General features: G+C 44.2%; 1 protein-coding gene across 4 annotated transcripts in view; it reads right to left on the minus strand.

Annotated features, from left to right (window-relative positions):
* Nucleotides 1-22,486, minus strand: part of EARS2 (glutamyl-tRNA synthetase 2, mitochondrial) — a 34,645-nt gene extending 12,159 nt beyond the window's left edge. The window contains exons 1-9 of one of the 4 annotated variants that reach the window (XM_049903065.1): nt 22,311-22,486; nt 18,326-18,528; nt 18,124-18,229; nt 14,335-14,524; nt 7,513-7,985; nt 6,222-6,330; nt 3,460-3,613; nt 3,214-3,344; nt 75-210 (exon numbers count right to left, since the gene is read on the minus strand). In XM_049903065.1, coding sequence (XP_049759022.1) covers nt 75-210; nt 3,214-3,344; nt 3,460-3,613; nt 6,222-6,330; nt 7,513-7,985; nt 14,335-14,524; nt 18,124-18,229; nt 18,326-18,528; nt 22,311-22,449 — 1,641 coding nt within the window. In that variant the 5' untranslated portion in view covers nt 22,450-22,486. Of the gene's footprint in view, nt 1-74; nt 211-3,213; nt 3,345-3,459; nt 3,614-6,221; nt 6,331-7,512; nt 7,986-14,334; nt 14,525-18,123; nt 18,230-18,325; nt 18,529-21,937; nt 22,282-22,310 lie in introns of those variants that run through there. The other 3 variants (XM_049903067.1, XM_049903068.1, XM_049903066.1) reach the window with 3 other exon arrangements.
* Between the last annotated feature and the right edge of the window lie 141 nt (nt 22,487-22,627).

A 22,627-nucleotide genomic window follows, 5' to 3' on the forward strand; every position in this document is an offset into this window, starting at 1 on the left:
AAGCTTAAGGCCTGCTGGTGAGTGGCAGATAAACAACTGCTCCAGGAACAGCCCAGCCCCTGTGCCCGCCTCACCGGCTGTCCACTGAGGGCCACTCGGAGAAGTCTCATCACATTACTGTATTTTGTGCCTTCCAGACCTTCGGACAGCTTCTTCAGTTCTCCATTCAGCACATCCTGAGTTAAGCTCACACCAGGTCTTTCTAAAAGCCTAGAAGAGGACCAGTCTGTAAGGGGCCTGCATGGGTTCAGAAGATTATGGTATAGCAACGGCATAAGCAGCACAACCAATGCTCAAGCCTGTCGTAGGGGATGGGGTAAGGAGAAGGTATCTACCTTCCCCAGAAAGGGCCTCCCTGTTAGGGAAGAAGAACAGCGGAGGGATCACATACACAGATAATCCAAGTAAGTGAACATACTATGGGAAACTCAGAAGGTACGATAACGAGAGGATTTACTAATTGCTTCCATTGTTACGTAATCTTTATGCCTCAGTTTTCCCATCTTTAAAGAAGGGATAATAATAGTGCCTGCACCCCTTCAGGCTAAGGTGATGAGTTAAAACTTGTAAAGCACTAAGTGCAATACATGAACATACGGTATTAGATTTTATATTTCAATGAAAAATTAAGGAAAAATGTATTAGCTATAATTTATTACATCAAAAGCTCAGGGACATTGCAGAGGGATCACAAAAGAAACTTAAGAATGAGTCAGACACTGGATGGAAGAATATGGCCCTCTGGGAAATTATCTGAAACACAACTTCCAGATGGCAGGACTTGGGGGTCATTTCTTTGGGATATAGCACGAGAGCTGAAAGAATCAGGAGGCCCCAGCTCCCATAAAGGCCCTGCCATCAACTTGCTGAGTCACCTTGAGAAAGCTACAATCATTCTTTGCCCACAAACTGAAGCGTTTCAGCATCTAAAATCCAATAGCCAACAATCATCCCAACTTTCCTGGCAGGCCGGCTGAGATACTCTCCTAAAATCTTGTTTGAGTTTCAAGAGAAATTCCCCATTCTGTTAGAGCTGGACTTGTAAACTATTTGTCCCAGCCCTAATTCTGAGCTAGAGCAAGAGATGGGAGTGGGGCGGAGGTAAGTATATTTCCAAGCAACTTCACACTTTCCCTAAGTTATTATCAAGGTTTCCAAATTAGAGACACTGGAAAGGGACGCTGGAGATTTTCATTGGTGTAACTGGTCCATGATGCCAATTCTGACACCTCTGCTCATGATAGGGTCCAAATGCCTCCATTTTAAAGACTGAATCGATGTGGGGTGCCGAGGGCACAGGGAATGGGGCTCCTTAGTGATTTGGAAAAACTGCCTTTTGCTGTAGATTTCCTCAGTGCCAGTACTTGAGCAATTGAGCTTCAACTTAAGACAAAAGTAACTGTCCTCACTACATCATTAACTGGGCCACATGATTACTGTTACTTCCTAAATTATGAAAATAAAATACTAAAAATATAAAAAGTAATGTGGGAAAAAATAGACATTCTCCTCAGTGTTGTTGTGGATTATCAGGCTGTTAAGGAGCTGATGAAAGAGTGGCAGGTTCCAGGCAGCCAACAATGGCAGCTCGGACTTGTTGTAACTGGCCCAGAGGTTGGCATGGGCACAGAAGGGGCTTCTAGAGATTTGGCGGCTTCTAACATGTGGGTGTCAGTTTCCTGACTTGAGTGGGAGCCCAAAGGTGTCTCTGAAATCAGGGATGGGGAGTTACGGCACTAGGAGCCGATGAATTAGAACTAATCGCCCCTATTGTGGAATGTCCTAAATTAAGAGATAATTACTACTACTGCTACTAACTCTTGGGAATTTATCCTGCGGATATACTTGCAAACATGCTTAATGGTTATTCACTGCAACAACGTCTATAATAGCAAAATCTGGAAACAACCCAAATACCTACTGATAGAGGATGAGTTAAATAAATTACAGTAAAGTGGTACAATGGAATCGGTGTAGCTGTGGAAGAGAATGAGGACTCTAAGTACTAAAAAATAATAAAGTACTAGACAGAACTAAAGATATAATGTTCAGTGAAAAAAAAAAACAACAAGACACAGAAGAGTGTTACTGTATTGCACCTTTTGTGTAAAAAGAGGGGAAAACAAGGATTAGATCTAATTAAGAATAGTAGGAACCCACAGAGGATTCTAGAACTGGGAAGAGGGTAACAAGGAATAAAAAGGGGACCTTTCACTGTATATATTTTTTAATTGCTCTGTTTTAAGCCATATGAATGTATGAATTCTAAAATGAAATTTAAAATTTTAAATATTTTCACGGATTACGTACACATATATACACATACGTGTACATACATATATATAAACATACATATATACATCCTTGAATATGCAGAAATTTTACAAAGAAGCTAAGTTTGGTTGCCTTTTTGTTGAGGGATGTGGGCTGGAGAGGAAGGAAGATTTGTTTTTTGCTATAAACCCTCGTTTGGATTTTTTTGCCATAGGGATGTATTCTTATCTTTTCAAAATATGTATTATAATAATATATTGAAGGGTAGTAAGTATTAGGCACTGCCCAAGGACTTTATTACATAGGGAGAAGCAGTAGATAATAGTGGTTAAACGTATGGTCAAGGTTTGAATCCCTGCTCCTTCAACTTGCTAGCTGTTATTATTTTGAACAAGTTACTTAGTCTTTCTGAGATGCAAAAGAAATTAGGTCTTGGTAACGTGTTTTTGGCCCCCACACTAAGCTATGCCTCAACCTAGCCCTTCACCCAGGCTTTGCAATTATATAAACCAACCACTCCCCTCTGCTTAGGCCAACTTTGGCTGTGTTTTCTATCCCTTGTAACCAAACCAAATGAATTCCAACTGCTTCTGTTACAGTAAGAAATATTATTATCTTCATCTTATAGATGAGGAAATGGAAGCCCTAAGTGAAGCCACTTGGCCAAGGTGAAACCACCCAGTGAGAAAGTGGCAGAGCTGGGATGGAACCCAGGTTTGTCCAATTCTAGAACCATGGAACCACTGTCCAGGGAGAGTCTGGGTTCCCCTTGGTAAACCCTCTCGCCCAAAGTCAGCCGGTGAGAAATCATTTCACTGAGAACATCTTCACCAGTCAGGGAGCTATGCCGGTGGTCTACAGCCAAGCCCTGGAGTAAGGTGGTATGCAAGGGAAAAAAGGAAGGACTACACAGCCTTCGGCCAAGCCTGTAGCACTCACCCAATCACCCGTTTGGCAATCTCATCCACCTTCTCCGAGATGGTGCCCAGCTGTGCTCGGCCCACTGCAGGGCGAGTCCACAGGTAAGAGTATGCTGGGGAGACCAAATCCTGCAGGCGGCAGATGTGACCCTGGGGAAAGAGGCAGTCACTGAATGCACTGGGGACAGGGCTGTGAAGACACTGAAGGGGAGGAGTGGAAGTGCCCACCCACTTCCCTGGCTTCCCAGACCCCCCAACCCTCTACCTGTCTCAGCAGAATGATCCTTTCCATATACGCCGGGTCAAGAACAGCCCTGTCTTGCAGCTGGCTCCCAAACACCTCCTCCACGAGGGCCTGCAGCTTCCCCACCAATTGCCGCCTCTGGGCCTCGCTGCTCACCAGCCGCCGGAGGTGCACCCTGCAGGCGAGGTCAAGGGACCACCCTGAGCTGTCATCCCCAGCCCATCCAAGCCTTCTCCCCAGGGGCTGGGTGAAGTCTAAAGAATGACACAGCATGTAAGCTCTCCCTGCCAAAGGCTGCAAGCAGAATTCTCTTTACACTTAAGAGAAGGAAAGAGATCTAAGCAAGGTCACAAACAGGTAGCCTCACAGTCCCAAGCAACCTGCAGACAGTATTTTAAAACAGTAACTGACATTTTAAATGAGAATGACATTTAAAAAAAAAGAGATTTCTCTTTGCCACAAAATTAGAAGAACCAGCTGTCATTACTAACATTTCAATTAAAGATTCTACAGAAAAATCCTGATCAAAAGGGGGAAAGCGGAACAGAATCTCAAATTCTCATGGAATCCAGACTTTCTGGAGCCATTGAAGCTGGATGAACCCTTGAAACTATTACCCTGAGATAATCTTTAAATCTTAAACCGAAAATACGCCCTGAATCAAAAAATAATGAAAATCACCCATAAGTACTGTGCTCCTTTTAAAAATCACCTATGTGGGACCAAATGGTCAACAATTAACTTTGAAACAAAAATGATGAGAATGTAAAGAGGCAGGAATTAAAGGAAATGGAACAACCAAAATGAAAATAATGAAGAATGTAACCAATGTCACTAAACAACTTGTATAATTATTGAATGTGAACCTAAATTGCTATGTAAATCTTCACCGAAAACACAATAAATTATTTAAAAAAATATACCCCCTGATGTCTTCTTTAAACCAAACAACAGTTTAAGTTAATTAGTAAAGAGTATCTACCTTGAGCATTGTGCTTTTTTAAGATCTATCTATATGGGATCATGGAAACGCTGGTGGCGTAGTGGTTAAGTGCTATGGCTGCTAACCAAAAGGTCAGCAGTTCAAATCTACTAGTTGCTCCTTGGCAACTCTATGGGCCCATTCTACTCCATCCTATAGGGTCGCTATGAGTCAGAATCGACTTGACAGCAATGGGTTTTATACAGGATTGAATTGACAACAGTAACTTGAAAGGTTAGCCAGGAACCTTAGGGGGCAGTGAGTTTATGTTAATGGGGAGAAACAACTCAGAAAAGGAGGGTGAGATTGGTTGCACAACATGGAGAACGTAATCAATGTCAATCAATTGTACACACAGAAACTGCTGAATTGATTTATGTTCTGCTGTATTTTCAACGAGTACTACTATTGCTATGACAACCACTATGGCTATCTTTACTGAAATAACCACAGCTGCAGCGTGATTATAGAAATTTCTCTGGGTAATCAGCTTTGGCTATATTAAACCTGTGGGCATCAATCTCCTTGCTCCATCCCCTCCCTGGTTGGTACTAAGCAAAAGCCCCACCTCCGTCTTCCTTTTAGCTTCCTCTCTTGCTTCGGGGAGGACTGGAGTGGGTCACAGAGCATCTCCCTGTCCTGACTCCATTTCCCCTCAGATATCACTTTCTTTACAATAAGAAAGGCAGAAGTACAATATCCCCGGATGCCCCATTCGAGAGACGCCCACCATTCACTAGCCCTGTGAGCTTGGGTGAGTTATTTAACCTCTGTGTCTTGGTATTCTCATATGTAACAAAGTGCATAATAACAGGACCAACTTCATAGGTCTGATGGGCGAAGTAAAAGAGGTAATACCCTAAATACATCCGCAGAGGATGTGAACTCTCTGGATGCCTGCAAGTAAAGCACTGAGAGCAGCACTCAGGAGAAAGTAACAGTAAGCTCCTGGCCCCCTAGGTACAACCTTGGCTGCTGGCTTTACCGCAAATACCCTTTAGCTGAGACATTTCAACAATTATCTAAATTATAACTCTAATTGAAGACTGAAATATCATATGTGAAATATCAAATAGATGCCATGAAACAGTGCTCATTTGACGTGCTGGGTGAGTGGGAGTGATTCTAAAAGGAAGATGCCCTTCTCCAGGCTTTGGCTGTTAACAGAATCCATGCAGGAGTGGCCAGGAACGTAATACCAAGGAAAAAAAAAAAACCAAACCAAACCTGTTGCTGTTGAATCGATTCCGACTCATAGCGACCCTATAGGACAGAATAAAACTGCCCCATAGGGTTTCCAAGGAGCGGCTGATGGATTTGAACGGCTAACCCTTTTTTTGGTTAGCAGCCGAGCTCTTAAACACTGCACCACCAGGGCTCCAGGAACATAATAGTAATGACAAAAAAAAAAAAAAGTGCTCAGTAAAGGGAAAGTATTCTTTTTATTGTTAGGAACATAAGAACAATGACAAAAATAATACCTGCCCTTTACTGAGCACTTCTTGTGTACCAGGTACTCTCTTTGAGTACTTTTGTGCAACATTTAATTTAATACAACTATCCCAAGAGCTGAGCATTGTTACTAGCCTCATTTTAGAGAAGAGGAAATGGAGGCTTGAAGAGGTTAAATAATTTACTCAGGGTCACAGAGCTATTAAGCAGCAAAGCCCGAGGTCAAAATCGGATGTGTGTGAGTCCGGAGTCCATATTCTCCACCACCACACTATGCCCTGTGTGTGCTGTCCCATTATCGGCAAGAAAGCCTTTTCTATGTGGGGGGGTCTCCATATTCCCTACTCACCTGTTGAATTCTGGAAGCTTCTCCAGGTCCAGGAGGGCTGAGTGGCAGGTGATCTGGGTCAGGTCAAACTGTGTTACCAGCTCTGGCAAGGTCCTGCCCATCTGGTTCTCTGGAAGTAAGGCAGGCCCAGCTGCACCTCCCTCCCTCCCATCTTTCCCCCGCCTCCCTATACCATGGAAGTCAAACCAAGGGCTTTCCAATGCCAGGGTGGCAGGTGAGCAAGTGCTGGGCTCCCCAAGCCACTTAAACCAGAGGGATTCAACTTCTAGCCACACCGTATCTCAACGGACTGAATAAGCTTTCTTTTTCAGAAAGGATTTTGCTACTAAGGAAAAACCGGTTTGGAAAAAATCAAGCTAAACCAACCCTCATTACCCTCAAAGACATGATCTGTAGAACAGCTCACCCTGCTGCCTGGTTGTTCCCCAGAATTTTGATTCTATTGGTTTTGCATGGGGTCTGAGGGTCAGCATTTACAAGCTCTATGGGTGATTCCAAGGTGGAGCCAGAGTTGAGAGCACTGTGCCAGGAGCCACTTCTCACGAGGAACAACTCTGTCTTGCATCGTCAGTAACACCGTGGTCAAGCACAGGCCTAAAGTGAGCTCTGTCTCTTGCTAGCTGTGCGACTCTGTCAAGTTACTCAACCTCTCTGAACCTCACAATCCTCTTACAAACAGTGGGGACAATAAATGGCTACCTCTCCAGAATGTTTTGGGGATTAAATAAGAGCAGAATAAACGGTAAGCAGGCTATTATTGCCACATTTTCAGAAATCCCCTCCACAAAGAGGTCAAACTATTTAGCATGTCTTCAAGGTCTGAGCTCTAAGTCTTGGGCCAAGGGCAAGGGCTCATCTTAGAATAAATCAGAGTCCTTCTCTATCAGTAATATTGTTGCCATATGTACTTGTAATTGCAGTAATGATTGTAATAATCATAGCATCTGTCATTTTTCGTACTTATTGTGTGGCAAGCACTGTGCTGGGTGTTTCATACTCATGAGCTCAGTGCATCCTAACTTATCTATGAGGCAGACACTTACCCCCATTTTACAGATGAGGCAAATGAAGCTCAGAGACCACAGGGCAAGGATGATGTCTATCACTGTTGTAACCCCAGCCCTTAACGGTGTCTGGCTCAATATACATTTGCTTAAGGAAAGGATGAACCTGCCCCAAATCATTAAGGTTGTAGGTGGCAAAGCTGTGACTGAAGTCCAGGTCTGCCTGAACCAAAGGCCACGCTCTTCCCTATGCTCTTACCACGGTGCCCTCGCAGGTGGGTAGATACCTGCAAACCCAGAGCCACAGTTGGTGATGATGTCGAGCAAGGCATCTGGCAGGAAGCCAGCAGTGGCAAAATGCTCCAGGAAAACGTCCCCCTGCCGCTTGGACAGCTTGCTGCCATCCCTGTTGAGGAGCAGGGGCAGGTGGGCAAAGTGAGGTGGCTGCCAGCCCAGGGCCTGGTAGAGAAGCAGGTGTTTGGAGGTGGAGGAAAGCCACTCGGAGCCCCGCAGCACGTGGCTGATGCCCATGTGGTGGTCGTCCACCACGCAGGCCAAGTGGTAAGTGGGGAAGCCGTCGCTCTTCAGGATGACTGGGTCTCCCTCCACGCTGGCCACTTCGTGCTGTTTCCAGCCATACACCAAGTCCTGGAAAGCTGGTGCCTCCTCCTCCAGACGGAAGCGGATAGCAGGCTTGGGAACTTCGGCCAACTTCTGGGCCACCTGCTTCTGGGTCAGGTTCCGGCACCGATTGTCATACCTATTGGGAAGCAGAGCAGCATCATGGCTAGGAGTGGAGATGATGGGTGTGAGTCCTGGCTTTGTCTCTGAAAACGGTATGACCTTGGGCAAGTCATTTACCTTTCTGAGCTGCTTCTTCACTCATGAGGGGGGATAACGGTAAGACTGCTGTGAAGGAACACTAAGTGACATAACGTAGCAGGCACACAAGAATGTCTGCCTACATCCCATCCATCCATCTTCCTTCCTGGCTAACAAGGAAATGTCAAAATGCCTAGTTCCAGGGGTTGAACCATGATTGGTGCAGCCAACTGTGCAATCTTACTCCCCTAAACTAGTGGCCAGTCCAGTGGGCAGGTGTTATGGATAGAACTGTGCCCCTCAAAATATATGCTGTAAATCCTAACCCCTCTATACCTTGGAGCCTTAGTGGCACGGTGGTTAAGAGCTCAGCTGCTAACCAATAAGGCCAGCAGTTCGAACCCATCAGCCGCTCCTCAGAAACCCTATGGGGAAATACTACTCTATGAGCCTGAATCAACTCAATGACAATGGTTTTTTTCAGTTTATACCTGTGGTTATAATTCCATTTGGGAATGGGGTTTGCTATGTTAATGAGGCAGGATTAGTATAAAGGTATGCCTTGAGTCAATCTTTTTTGAGACATAAAAAGAACAGATTAGGCATAGAGAGGCAAGCAGAGATGGGGAAAGATAGATGTCACCCTACATGGAGATCACCAAGGAGCCAAGGAATAGAAGCCAAAGACACAAGGACTCTCCTCCAGAGCCAACAGAAAGAAAGCCCTTCCCTAGACCCGGCACCCTGAATTCGGACTTCTAGCCTTCTGAAGTGTGATAAAATAAATGCCTGTTTGTTCAAGCCACCTGCTCATAGTATTTTTGCAATAGCAGCACTAGATAACTAGACAGCAGGTAACCCCATTCTAGTCAATGTGACTCAAAGAAAAGTTTGCTTGGGGGAGAGTCTGAGAAGATTTTTTCTTTTTCTCTGAAAACAAGAGGGTCATGGATTGAACTGTGACCCCAAAATATGTGTCATCTTGGTTAGGCCATGATTCCCAGTATTGTGTGGTTGTCCCCCATTTTGTGATTTTCCTATGTGTTATAAATCATAATCGCTGCCTGTGGTTAAAGAGAATTAGGGTGGGATATAACACCCTTGCCCACGTCACATCCCTGATCCAATGTAAAGGCAGTTTCCCTGGGGTGTGGCCTGCACCACCTTTTATCTTATAGGACATAAAAGCAAAGGGAAGCAAGCAGAGAGTTGGGGACCTCATAGCACAAGAAAGCAGTGCTGGGAGCAGAGCATGTCCTTTGGATCTAGGGTTCCTGCATGGAGAAGCTCCTAGTCCAGGAGAAGATTGATGACAAGGACCTTCCTCCAGGGCCGACAGAAAGAGAAAGCCTTCCCCTGGAGCTGACACTCTGAATTTGGCTTTACAGCATACTAGACTGTGAGAAAATAAATATCTCTTTGTTAAAGTCATCCACTTCTGCTATTTCTGTTATAGCAGCACTAGATGACTAAGACAGAGAGAGAGAGTGTGATTAAGTGCACATTTTCCCCCACCTTATTTCCTCTTGTGGGGATAGAATGCTTGAACTGCTATGGCTACTCACAACTAAGAGGGGAAAGCTAAGGGAGTCAGAGAGCGGCCACAATTGAGCCCTGATGTCTCTAATCTGGTGGTTTTAACCTGGGCTGCTCTACCTTCATGCTTTCATAGTGTGAGAATATAAATCACTGTGTTATTTATGCCCTGGGTACTCAAAGTGTGGACCGTGGACTCCTAGCATCAGCCTCACCTGGGTGCTTGCCAGAAATGCAGAATCTCAGGCCCTACTCCAGGCCCACTGAGCCATAATCTGCACTAACTGGATCCCCAAGTGGTTCGTCTGCACAGTAAAGCATGAAATGTTCTGGTTTGTCACTTTAATAAGGTATCCTATTACTTGCTCCCCAAAGCATCCTGATCTATACATATAAAGTCTATAAGCTCGGTCTCTGACACACAGCTAAGTGTTCAATCAATAAAAGGCTGCACGGCTTCCATGGCAGGGCTTGACAATGAGTTAAAAGAGCTCTATCAATGGATAAGCAGATTGTTTATACTAAAAAAGCAATGCTGCAGTGAATGTCATGGCCTTGTATAAATACCTTGGTCCCTGCCAAATAGTTCACTGAAAGTGAAACTTGAATGTCATGATTCCTCCATTAGGAGTATTCACTAGTCAAGGGTCACTGGGCGCTATCTGCCAAAACTACAAATTGAAACACTGTGAAAATATCAGTACTACCCAAAGCCATCTATAGACATAATGCAGTCCTAATCCAAATTCCAACAACATTCTTTACTGAAATGGAAAAATGTATCAACAACTTTATATGGAAAGGAAAAAGACCCCACAGAGCCAAAAAAATATTGAAGAAGAACAAAGAAGGTAGCCTCACACTCCCTGATGTCAAAACATACTATAAAGCCACAGTAATCAAAACAGCCGGGTACTGGTTCAATGACAGGCACATACATCAATGGAACAGAATTGAGAACCCAGATATAAATCCATTCATCTGTGGGCAGCTGATTTTTGATGAGGTGTCACAGTCAATTCAATGGGGAAGAAGCAGTCTCTTCAACAAATGGTGATGGCAAAATTGGATACTTATTCGCAGAAAAATGAAAGAAGATCCACATCTAACATCACACACAAAAACTAACTCAAAATGGATCAAAGGCCTAAATATGAAAGTTAAAACTACAGAGTTCCTGGAAGATAATACAGGGGAAAAAACTATGCGACCCAATTATTTTTTTAGTAATAGAGTACCAAACGCAACTAGAGATGCACGAGCAACAGAAGACAAGTTAGATAAATGGGACCTCCTAAAAATGAAATACTTATGCTCATCAAAAGACTTTATCAAAAGAGTAAAAAGGGAACCTAGGGATTGAGAAAAAATCTTTGGGAATGAGATATCTGATAACGGTCTAATCCCTAAAATATACAGAAAACTTCAACAACTCAACAACAAAAAGACAAAAAACCCAATTAAAAAGTGGACAAAGGACATGTACAGATACTTCACCAGACAGGACATTCAAGCAGCCAACAAACACATGAAAAGATGCTCACGATCGTTAGCCGTCAGACAGATGCAAATCAAAACCACAATGAGATAACATTTCACCCCTACCAAAATGGCACTGATCAAAAAAACAGAAAACAATAAATGCTGGCATGGTTGCAGGGATACTGAAACCCTGTTTCATCGCTGGTGGGATTGTGAATTGGTTGCACTGCTATGGAAAATGGTATGGCACTTCCTCAGAAAGACAGAAATAGAAATACCCACTCCTAGGTATACACCCTAAAAAACCCACTGCTGACTCAAGAGCACTAAAACTGCTCACATGAATAGATATATACGCACCTATGTTCACTGCAGCATTATTCACAATAGCAAAAAGGTGGAAACAAACTAACTGCCCAACAACAGATGAATGGACAAACTCTGGTACACACGCACAATGGAATACTATGTAGCCATAAAGAATGCTGATGAGTTCTCAAGATATACCATAACGTGGATGAATCTGGGGGACAATATGCTGAGTGAAATAAGTCAATTACAAAAGAACAAGCAGTGATCTCACTATTGTAAAAAAACGAGAATAGGTATATGTACAGAAACCAACATTCTTTGGTGGTTACCGGGGATGGGTGGGAGAAAGAGGAGGAATCACTTTCTAGACGGTAGGCACTTGTTAGTTTTGGTGATGGAAAAGGCAACACCTAGTAAGGGTGAAGTCAGCACAACTTGACCAAGGAAAAGGTAACACTAAGAAGTACACAAGAATAATAGACGATTTTGGTAAAAGCCACAACATGCGATCTTGCAACAGTAATAACAACCAAAAATATGTGAGCGGTTACACAGGTAGATATGTATGTTTATTATGTAACAGGCAAACACATATGAATATATTGGTGCACATGCATACGTATTTCTGTAGGCAAACATATATACATGTTTGTGTGTGCTCTATATTATGTTCATCTATAAAATAAAGCACAAAGGGGACAGAGTCTTGGATATTTCCTAGATATAACCAAATACCTCGTGGAACTGGGTTACTGGGTTTGAGGGCTTAGGACCACAGTCTTAGAGGCAACTTGGTCAACCGGCGTAACATAGCTCATAAAGATAACACTCTACATCCTAGTGTGGTGAGTAGTGTCTGGGGTCTTAAAAGGTTGCAAGCGGCCATCTAAGATACAACTATTGGTCTCTATGCATCTGGACCAAAACAGAAAGAAGGAAACCAAAGACTTGAAGAAGAAACTAGTCTACAGGACTAACAGTCTACATGAACCTTGAGACCAGGAGACCTAGATGGTGCCTGGCTACCGCTACTCACCATTCTGACCAGGGACCATATAGATGGTCCTGGATATAACTGGAAAAAAATGTAAAACGAAACTCAAATTCCTAAAAAAGACCAGACTTACTGGACTGGTAGAGTAGAGGGAACCCCAAGACTATCACCGGGAGATACTCTTTAAACTTGTAACTCAAACCACTCCTGAAGGTCACCTATCAGCCAAAAGACACAGTGGCTCATAAAATAAATATCACCCGTGGGTACAGTGCTCCTCTTAACAATCATCCAAATGAGCCCTAATGGTCAACACTTACCCTCGACCAAAGATGAGAAGGTAAGCGGGGGACAAAGAAGCTGGAGTAATGGGAACAGAACAATCAAGATGGAAATAATGAGAATGCTGACACATTGTGAAAACTAACCAACGTCACTGAATAACATGTATAGAAGCTGTAAAACGAGAACCTACTTTGCCAAGTAAGTTTTCTCCAACATCACAATAACCTCTTTAAAAAATATATGTAAGTTGACAAAACCTTAAAAATAAAAACCTCAAATTGACCCTGCTGTTCCACTCCTAGGAATGTATCCAACAAACGCACTGTACACAGGCAAAGTGATGTACCTCAATATCCATCACAGCTCTCTTCTCATAAAAAAGGTGACAAAAGCTCATTGATAAGGAACTGGTTTAACGAATTATGGTACTGTGAGATGCCACACAAGCGTAAGAAAAAAATTATTCAGTGATATGGAATGATCCTCATGACAGTAAGTGAGAATGGTAAGTTGCACAGTACTGTGCACAATATTGAGTGATGAAAAAAAGAATACACTATGAATGATCAGAAACCCTGGTGGTGCAGTGGTTAAGAGCTGTGGCTGCTAACCAAAAGGTTGGTAGTTCGAATCCACCGGGTGCTCCCTGGAAGCCCTATGGGGCAGTTCTACTCTGTCCTATAGGGTCACTATGAGTTGGAGTTGACTTGACTGCAATGATTTTTTAAATGAACGATCAGTGTCTGCACTGAAAGTTTCTGGGAGACACAGAAAATTACCACACTGGTTATCTCTGTAGAGGGAAGTTGAGTGGCCAGAGTCAGGGGTGGGAGGGAGGGCTTTCCATATATATCCTGCTAGAACTTTTAAAATAGTGAACCTGAGAAGATCTTACCTACTCAACATCACACCATAACCAAACCCATGCCATTGTGTCAATTCTGACTCATAGCCACCCTATAGGACAGAGCAGAACTGCTCCATAGGGTTTCCAAAGCTATAAATCTTTACGGAAGCTGAACGCCACACCTTTCTTCTGTGGAGTGGCTGGTGGGTTCAAACTATCAACCTTTCAGTTAGCAACTGAAATGCTTTAACCATTGTGCCACCAGGGCTCCTACTCAACATAATAGATAATTAAAATTAATTTACATGTTCTGCCTGAGACTCATCACGGTGGACAGCTTCCAACATGGCCTCCCATGATCCCACCCCCTGGTATTCAAGCCTTTGTGGGGTCTCCTTCCCTGGAGCTTGGCCTGAACCTGATGAATTGCTAATGAACAAAATACAACAAAAGTGATGAGATGTCACTTCTAAGAATGTATTACACAAAGACCCTAGCTTCCACTTTGCTTGCTGTCTCTGACTCCCTCCCTGGCTCACTCTGAGGAAAATCAGCTGCCATGCTGTGAGCTGCCATATGGAAGTGATGTCTCCAGGGAGCAGCATCGAGGTCTTGAAGCCAACCACAGCCTCATGAGAGAAGTTGGAAACAGATTCTTTTCCAGTGGAGCCTTGAGATAACCACAGGAGAGAAACCCTAAGCCAAGGGACCCAGAGAGGCATGTCCAGACTCCTGGCCCACAGAACTGTGAGATAATAAATGTGGTTTAAGTTACTCAGTTTTGGGGTAATTATTTAATGCATCAACACCCATGACAGGCTGGGCTCTTACCTGGGTGTCTGGTGGTTCCTCAAGGCCTCCCTCTTCAGGAGCTCCAGCCGCTCTGGGGAGCAAAAACAGGGGTAAGCAGCTCCGGTATTCACCAGTGCTTCCGTGGCCTGGGCATACAGCTCAAGTCGCTGAGACTGCTGATAGGGCCCGGCAGGGCCTCCCTGGCGGGGACTCTCATCAGGAGGAATGCCTAGAACACAGGCCAACAGACTAATCATCAGGTAATAATAGCTAAGACGCACACAGCACTCATAGTTCAGCATTGCTCTGCATGTTTTACACATATATTAAAGCTTTTAATTTTTACAACAGTCCTTGACGTTGGTACTATTACATTTCCATTCTATAAACCAAAAGATTGAAGCATAGAGAGGTTAAATAACTACTCAAAGTCCGGTGGCTTGATGGAGTAAGAATTCAAACCAAGGTGGTTTGGCTCCACTGTCCATGCTCTCAACCATACATCCTCTCCATCCAAACTTTTCCTGGTGAGGGAGAAACCTGCCATGGCCTGGAACACGGGACTCAGGAGGACGAGCACAGCCCGCAGACCCTGGCTGGACTCCTGGCTCTGCCACTTAATAGCTGTGACAAGAACTCCTGAAGCGCTGAAGATGTGTAAGGGCCAGACATCCTGCCAGGCTCTTTACATGTTTCATGATCTCGGGTAAGCCTCAAAACTGCCCTATCAGGTAAGAAATGTTATTATCCCTGTTATGTAAAATGAAACGGAGGCACAGAGGTGCTTCGTTCCATCACTTGGCCAAGGTTAAGGGGTAGAACCAGATTCAAACTCTGACTAGCTGGCCCAGAGACAATGTTCTTACCTATAAAGCACTGCCACTTTGTGTTACTTAGCCTTTCTAAACCTCAGTCTCCTTCTCCAGAAAGTGGAGCTCACAGCTTTCCATGCAGGGTGATTCTGAAGGCTCAATGCATCAGCATGTACAAAGTGCTTGTCCTAGTGGCTCACCTAATACAGCTTCAATATATGCTGTCAGATTAAAAATGAATTATTCTGCAGATACACCCCGACTTACAATGGGTTTCCATTCTGGCGACTCTACCCTACGTCAATCCTGACTTAAGTTGAATACCTCTTATTTTTTTTTGAGTTTTCATTATTATTGCCCTTTATTATCGGTATCTTTATAAATCTAATCCTTGTCTTTGGGGGTTGGAAATATTACATATAAACTTACAGATAAATTTTAATACATACATAAAAAAATACACAAATCATTAAAAAAAAAGGACGGTCATAAGTGCTGTTCATCTTAACTCTTATACATTGTAAGTTGGGAACTACCTCTATGCCAAACCCAAGGTGCAATTTCCTCAGGCCACACAGGATGGAATTGACTAAACGTTCCCAATAGAGGGTACGGGGACACAGAAGAACTGGAGGATGGAATTTCTGCCCTGAAATAGTTTTCAAATGAATCAGGAAAATAAGGATGTGCTTAACTCTGCTGTACCTGATGCTAACACAAAATGGAAGTAGGTGGGCCTTGCACAAGTGGCCTGATCTTTCAAAGCCTCTGTTCTTATTTGTAAAGTAAGAACATGTGCTAAGTGCTCTTGTTTAGCTCCCTACCTCACTGGGCCTCAGTGTCTTCACTTATCACAAAAGAGAGTTGGGTAAGGTAAGTATGGAGGTCCCTTCCTGACCTAACCTTAAACAAGTCTCTTGAACGTGTTCAACATTTCTTGGAATGTTGCAGGGATTAAAAGTGACTTCCCCAAAAGAATTGAAAACATACATTCACACAAAAATCTGTACAGAAATGTTTGTAGCAGCATTAGTCACAGGAGCCAGCAGGTGGAAACAACCAAATGCACATCAAGTGATGAATGGATCAACAAAATGCAGTCAATACCATATAATGCTATTCAACCCCCAGAGTATGGCCCCAGGACACCCTTCTAGCTCAGTAATGAATTCATTCCTGAGGTTCACCCTTCATCCAAAGATTAGACAGGCCCATAAAACAAAATGAGACTAAAGGGGCACACCAGCCCAGGGGCAAGGACGAGAAGGCAGGAGGGGACAGGAAAGCTGGAAATAGGGAACCCAAGGTTGAGAAGGGAGAGTGTTGACGTGCCGTGGGGTTGTTAATGGATGTCATAAAACTATATGTGTCCTAACTGCTTAATAAGAAACTCGTTTGTTCTATAAACATTTACCTAAAGCACAATAAAAAAAAAAAACAACACTATTCAGCAATAAAAGAAAACGAAGTATACATGCTACAACACAGATGAACCTTAAAGTATTATGCTAAAAGAGAAGCAGACACAAACGGCCACATATTATGTGAATCTATTTCAGATGAAATGTCCAGAATAAGAAAATATACAGATACGGACAGTAGATTCATGGTTCCCAGGGGGTGAGGTGGGGTAGGGGGGAGGGAATGAGGTTTCTGTTTTGGCTGATGGAAATGTTCTGGAATTAGATAGTGGTGATGGTGGCACAAGACAGTAAATACACAAAAAAACCCTGAGTTGTTACCTTAAAATGGTGAATTTTATGTTACGGGAATTGCAGCTCAAAAAAAAAAAAAACAAGAACAGAAAAGAGCGAGTCTCTAAGTGAGGAGCTGCAAGGGTCAGCCACCTTTAGGAGGCCTGGATATCTGTCCTGTGCCTCACCGAGATGGGGGAGGAGGAGCTCCACTGAGGGCCAGCAGGCCTCATTCACACAATCTTGCTGGACAGGAAGTTCCATGAGGGAAGTACTTGCCAGTCTTGTGGTCGCTGTACCCCTCCTGCCTAGCACAGTGCCTGCCATGTAGGAGGCGCTCCATGAAATCCTGGGCCCGCACAGCACCATGGGATTCGCCTCATAGCAGCCTCTCTATCCTGCCATCTCCCGTTACTGTCGCTTTGCTCATTGTGCTTGGGCCCCCCAGCCTCCTTGCTGCTCCCCAAATGTGCCCAGCACTTTCCTTCCCCAGGGCCTTTGCATTTACTCTGTCCTCGGCTTTAAACCTTGGTCCCTCACTCAAGTCTGTTTCAGAGTCACCTCCTCAGAGAAGGCCCCCCAGTTCAAAAGAGGATCCCACCCACAGTTCCCTAACCCTCTCACCCTTTTCTCCATAGCACTTATTACTACTTAACATCACATTTAAAATTAATTTTTAACTAACAGGTCAGTTTAATTAACGAACTAACTTACGGAGGACATGGTCTTTGCTCAATGCTGTATCTCCAGTACTTAGGATAGTACTGGGGCCACAGTAAGTGATCTGGTAAATTAATTCCTTCATTTAATTAACCTCAACTGAATATCTGCTACAACTTCTGAGTAACAGAAAAGAGAAACGGAACCGGTTTCTGCCCTTTAGGAACCCAGGGTCTAGTGAATAATTTACCTGAGATTAGAATAGACATCTCAGAATGGCCCTGGATTTTAATTTGGGAATCATAACCTTCTCTCATCATCCCTGTCCCTACAGGTGGGCAGCTGTTGACCTGGGAAACACAAACACACTCCTCTGAGCTTAGCTATGGTCACAGTTAAACTCTCTGCAAGAAGACTCTGTTCACAAGCTGCACACGGGCTTTTTTCTGCCTCATACGCATGCTTAGCCCAGACTTAACAACGGGAAGTATGCGTAAAAAACTCTGGATTTCTGGCTCCTCTGGGAAAATCAGAAGATTTGACAAGCAGGGCCAGCCCTCCCTGGTGGGAACAAGGGGCTGGAGCTCAGAGGTGCTGCCTCCTCTAGGGAAGACACACTTTCTACTGCTCACCACAGGCCTCACCCCAGTTCCACTGCATACCTGCCCCGTCCCCTGCCAGGCCCCTGTGGAGACTGGACTGGTAACACCGTTTAAGGACAGCCTTGGAACTTTTCTTCAGGGAGCTTAGCATCTCTTCAGGTGGCATCTGAAAAAGCAGGTGTATGTACATATCCGTATTTCCAGGAAGCTCTCATTTTCCAACCTGAGCCCCAGAAGAAGACACACAAGCCCCTTCCCTTACCCCTGTTACTTCCTTGGAGAAGGAATGGTCCTCCCCAGCAGCCTCACCTGCCCACTCCAGCATGTCCTCAATATTCTCCGCTGCCCCAGGCACAAGGCGCATTTGATCCGTGTCCTCTAGCCTCAGGATGAAGCTTCCTCGGTGTTTCCTGGCAAAGATGTAGTTGTACAAGGCAGTGCGGAGGCCACCCAGGTGCAAGAAACCTGGTGGAAGAAGAGAACAGAAAAGACAGAGCACATGAGCTGGCAGGCCTCAACTAAGGGCAAGCAGGCTCTGCTTACAACAGAAGACTCCAACGAATCCTAAAGCCCAAGGAACGGCTGTACCTGTCCCATCTCTCTGGCCAGCATCCAGTCAGATCACCACAGAAGTGAACCAGGGTGGTCGACTCGTTTTAGTCCCTACGCCTGGAAGCAAAAGACCACCTAAATGTTGAAGCATGTCATTTTGTAAAAAGGCTCCAACTCTCCAAAGCTGCACCAGTCACTCTATTCTGACATAAACAGGGCACTGAAACCAGTGAGCTCCTCAAGGCAAAGTTCCACCAGAAGGAACAGATCAGTGTTTACAGAAGCCACACCACAAGTACATTTAACATGTGAACTCAATGATGTGCTCACTGAAATAGTTGCAAATAAAAAATACTGTAAAATCTATTTTACGTATACACTCTACACACCATCCATGATTACATTATACGCTTATATACACATGCTACTATGTATCATTGCAAATTTTTTTAAAAAAAGAATATTTTATGGTGTTTTTGGTAAAAGTTTACACGCCAAATTACGTTCCCATTTAATAACTACTACTCAAATTGTTCAGTGACGTTGGTTACATTTTTTATACTCTGTCAACATTCTCATTAATTTCATGCTGGATGTTTCCCTTCCAGTGATCTGGCTTCCCTGTCCCCTTACCCTTTGATCTTTGCTTTTGAATAACTGTTGACCATTTTGTCTCATACAGATGATTTTTTTTAAAGGTGTGCAATTTGCACTGATAATAGTCTTTATTTTATGAGCCAATCCATTATTGAGGTAAAAGGTGAGTAGTTTTGGTTCAAAGTTTATGGAGTATCTCAAGGCAATAGTCTTGGGGGCTCCTCTGGTTTCAACCGATCCAGTCTGTGTGGACTTTTTAAGAATCTGAGTTCTGGTTCACTCTTCTGTATAACCTTTTATGTACAAATCCACGCATCTGCATTTACAAGGCAAATGGACAGCTTTTTCGAGGTAATTTTGCCTATTTGAGAGTTTCATTAATTAAATCTGGCTTTTAAACCCAAACCATAAAGTAGTAATTGATTCCACAATATTCTTTTCATCCAAGTTTAAACTCGACAATCTGACTTTTTCCTCATCCCTGTAGAGATGACTGACAACAGCAATATTCTAGGGCTGCCATTTCCCTCGTCCCCCCTTCTCTGGCCTCGTCCACGGCTCTAAGGCTCCACAGTGAGCTCATCTGCACTTCCATGCATAGGAGGCAGCACGGAGGAGAAAAAAGCTCCTCTGGGCTCATAGACTATGTGTATAACCTTGGCAGTAGTTATTTCAAGGACACTACAAAATGCATATGTTCAGTGGCACCGGGCCTCGGGAGTCCCCAAGATAGGAGACAGAAGGCCCAGTGGTTGAAATCAAGACCTCTTACATCAAATAGACCTGCAATCGAATGTTGCATCCACCATTTACTACTTGCTATCCCTTGGGCCCACCACCCATCTGTCAGTTTGTAGTACACTGGTGGCTTGAATGTTGCTGTGACACTTGAAGTTATACCACTGGTATTTCAAATACCAGCAGTGCCATCCGTGGTGGACTGGTTTCAGCAGAGCTTCCAGACTAAGCAGACTAGGAAGAAAGGCTTGGCAATCTGCTTGGCACACCGTGTGTGCTCAACACACATTTATTGAATACACTGGGAAAAATAAAGACCGAAAAAAAAATGGTGCACAGCTACGTGCATACACAAAAATTTAGGTAATACGAATGAGCTCCGTTCATGTGCCTCAGTTTCAGTCCCTGTACAACAGAGGTCGCGATGCCGGCCAGTTCAAAAATTAGCCAATGAAAACCCTGTGTGGATTACAACTTGCTGTAAAAGGGCATCACACTGGGGAGAGGGCCAATGAAAATGAAGTAAATCCTCAGGGGCTGACACAACTACCACCACCACGGACTCAAACGTACCAATGACCATGACAATGTTTTGTCATATTGTAGTCACCATGAGTGGGAGCTGACTTGACAGCAATGAACAACACCCGTATGGCACGATACTTAACTTTTATGACCCTCAATTTCCTCATCTGTTAAAGAGGAGTTATAAACAAAACCCAGAAACCTTCCTTAAGTGGTTGTCGTAAGGCCTAAATGCTGATTCAAATACAACCTCAATTAATTTTCACTATTAAATTCATCTGTGTTGCTCGATGATGATTCTTTAATCTGTCTGCAGTCAGTAGCCTTTCCCTCATGAGCTTTCCCTGCAAATCAGCAAGGAAATGAGAATGATAATCATAACAATTCATCTACTGTTTATTAAGTGGTTTCTATGTGTGTCAGATTCTAGTAAGTGCCTAAACTGCATTAACTCAACCCCATAGACAGGTACTATTATCAGCCCTGTTTAACAGACGGTAAAACTGAGGCTCAGAGAGATTAAGTAATGTGCCCAAATTACGTGACTAGGAATTGGCAAAGCTAGAAATTTAAACCCAGACACCCTCAGGCCTTGGCACCTATTCCCTACACATACGCTACACAAAACATGGTGCACAAAGCATTGCTGGTCTACAACAATTGCCAGTTGTGAACAAGTAAAGAAACTGAGTGTTTATAAACGTTTACAACAATTTGATATAGAAATTTTGTCTGCTGAATCAAATTTAAAAAAAAAAAAGGCTTCTATGTTTTACAGTTTTCTAGTAATTCATGAATCCACAATCAATTAGAAATTATAAACCAGTCCAACACGGGTAGTCTGAGAAACATTGCTCTACACTACACTGTCTGCCGAGATTCTATCTCCCTGTGCAGGTGAGATCTGGCCAAGAAAGTAGCCTTATACTGGGGCTCTGGGTTCAGAATGGAGCCCTGGTGGTGCAGTGGTTAAGAGCTATGGCTACTAACCAAGAGGCTGGCAGTTCAAATCCACCAGCTGCTCCTTGGAAGCCCTATGGGGCAGTTCTACTGTCCTACAGGGTCGCTACGAATCGGAATCGACTCCAAGGTGATAGGTTTGGTTTTGGCTTGGGTTCAGACTGAGAGGGGCATGCACCGTGAAGAGAGAGCAGAAAACAGTCTCGGGGAGAAGATAATCTTGGGAACTGGTATGGAGGCCCTGTCTCGGCCTTACTCTCTGGCCTCTGCTTTCCCACACTCCTCCTAGCTTGCTACATACCAGACACACACCACAGGTTCTTTGCACCTGCTATTTCCTCTACCCAGAAGGTTCCTCCTAAAAGTTTCACATAGCTATTTCCTTCTTGTCATTAAGTCCTCAGCTCTAATGTCACCTCCTCAGCAAGGCCTTCCTGTGCATCCTTCCTAATCCCTACCCTGCTTCATTTCCCGAGTAGTATACGTGACTCTCCACAATTACCTTTACTTTCGTACGTGTTTGTCGGGACCACTACAATGCAGGCTTCTTGAAAAAAAGAGTCCTAACTTTCTCGATAACCACTGTATTCCAGTGCCTAGAACGGTGCTTGGCACACCGTTTGTGCTCAACACACATTTACTGAATACATTGAAGGAAAAAAAATAAAGACCGAAAAAAAAATGGTGTACAGCTACATGCACACACAAAAATTTAGGTAGTGCAAATGAGCTCCGTTCACGGGCCTCAGGTTCGGTGCCTGTACAACAGAGGTCGCGTTGCCAGCCAGTCCACTCTACCTGACGAAATTCGTTCGAGAACATTCGGGGGGCGGGGTTGGGGACTGGAGCAAGCAGCGTCACGTCCGCCAGTTTACCTGTGGGACTGGGGGCAAACCGCACTCGCACGGCAGCCCCGGCATCAGTACTCAGGCATGCCTCGCGCCGTCCCACGGGGTGGCCTAAGGCCGCCGGGAACGTCCCCGGCCGCAGCACTCTCTTCAGAACCGCCGCCATGTGAATTGGAAATGCACAAGTGCGTTTCTTTCAGCATCACTTCCGGGGATGCCTCTCAGCCAATCAGCCTCCGCCACAGCGGCCGAATCCCGCCCCCTTAAAGCCACAGTCCTTTTTGCTTGAGAGCCCACGCCCCCCTGGACGGCTGCAGCTCCACTCCGCCACAAGGGGGCAGAGC

Source organism: Elephas maximus, chromosome 12, assembly GCF_024166365.1.
Source record: "Elephas maximus indicus isolate mEleMax1 chromosome 12, mEleMax1 primary haplotype, whole genome shotgun sequence".
NCBI lineage: Eukaryota > Metazoa > Chordata > Mammalia > Proboscidea > Elephantidae > Elephas > Elephas maximus.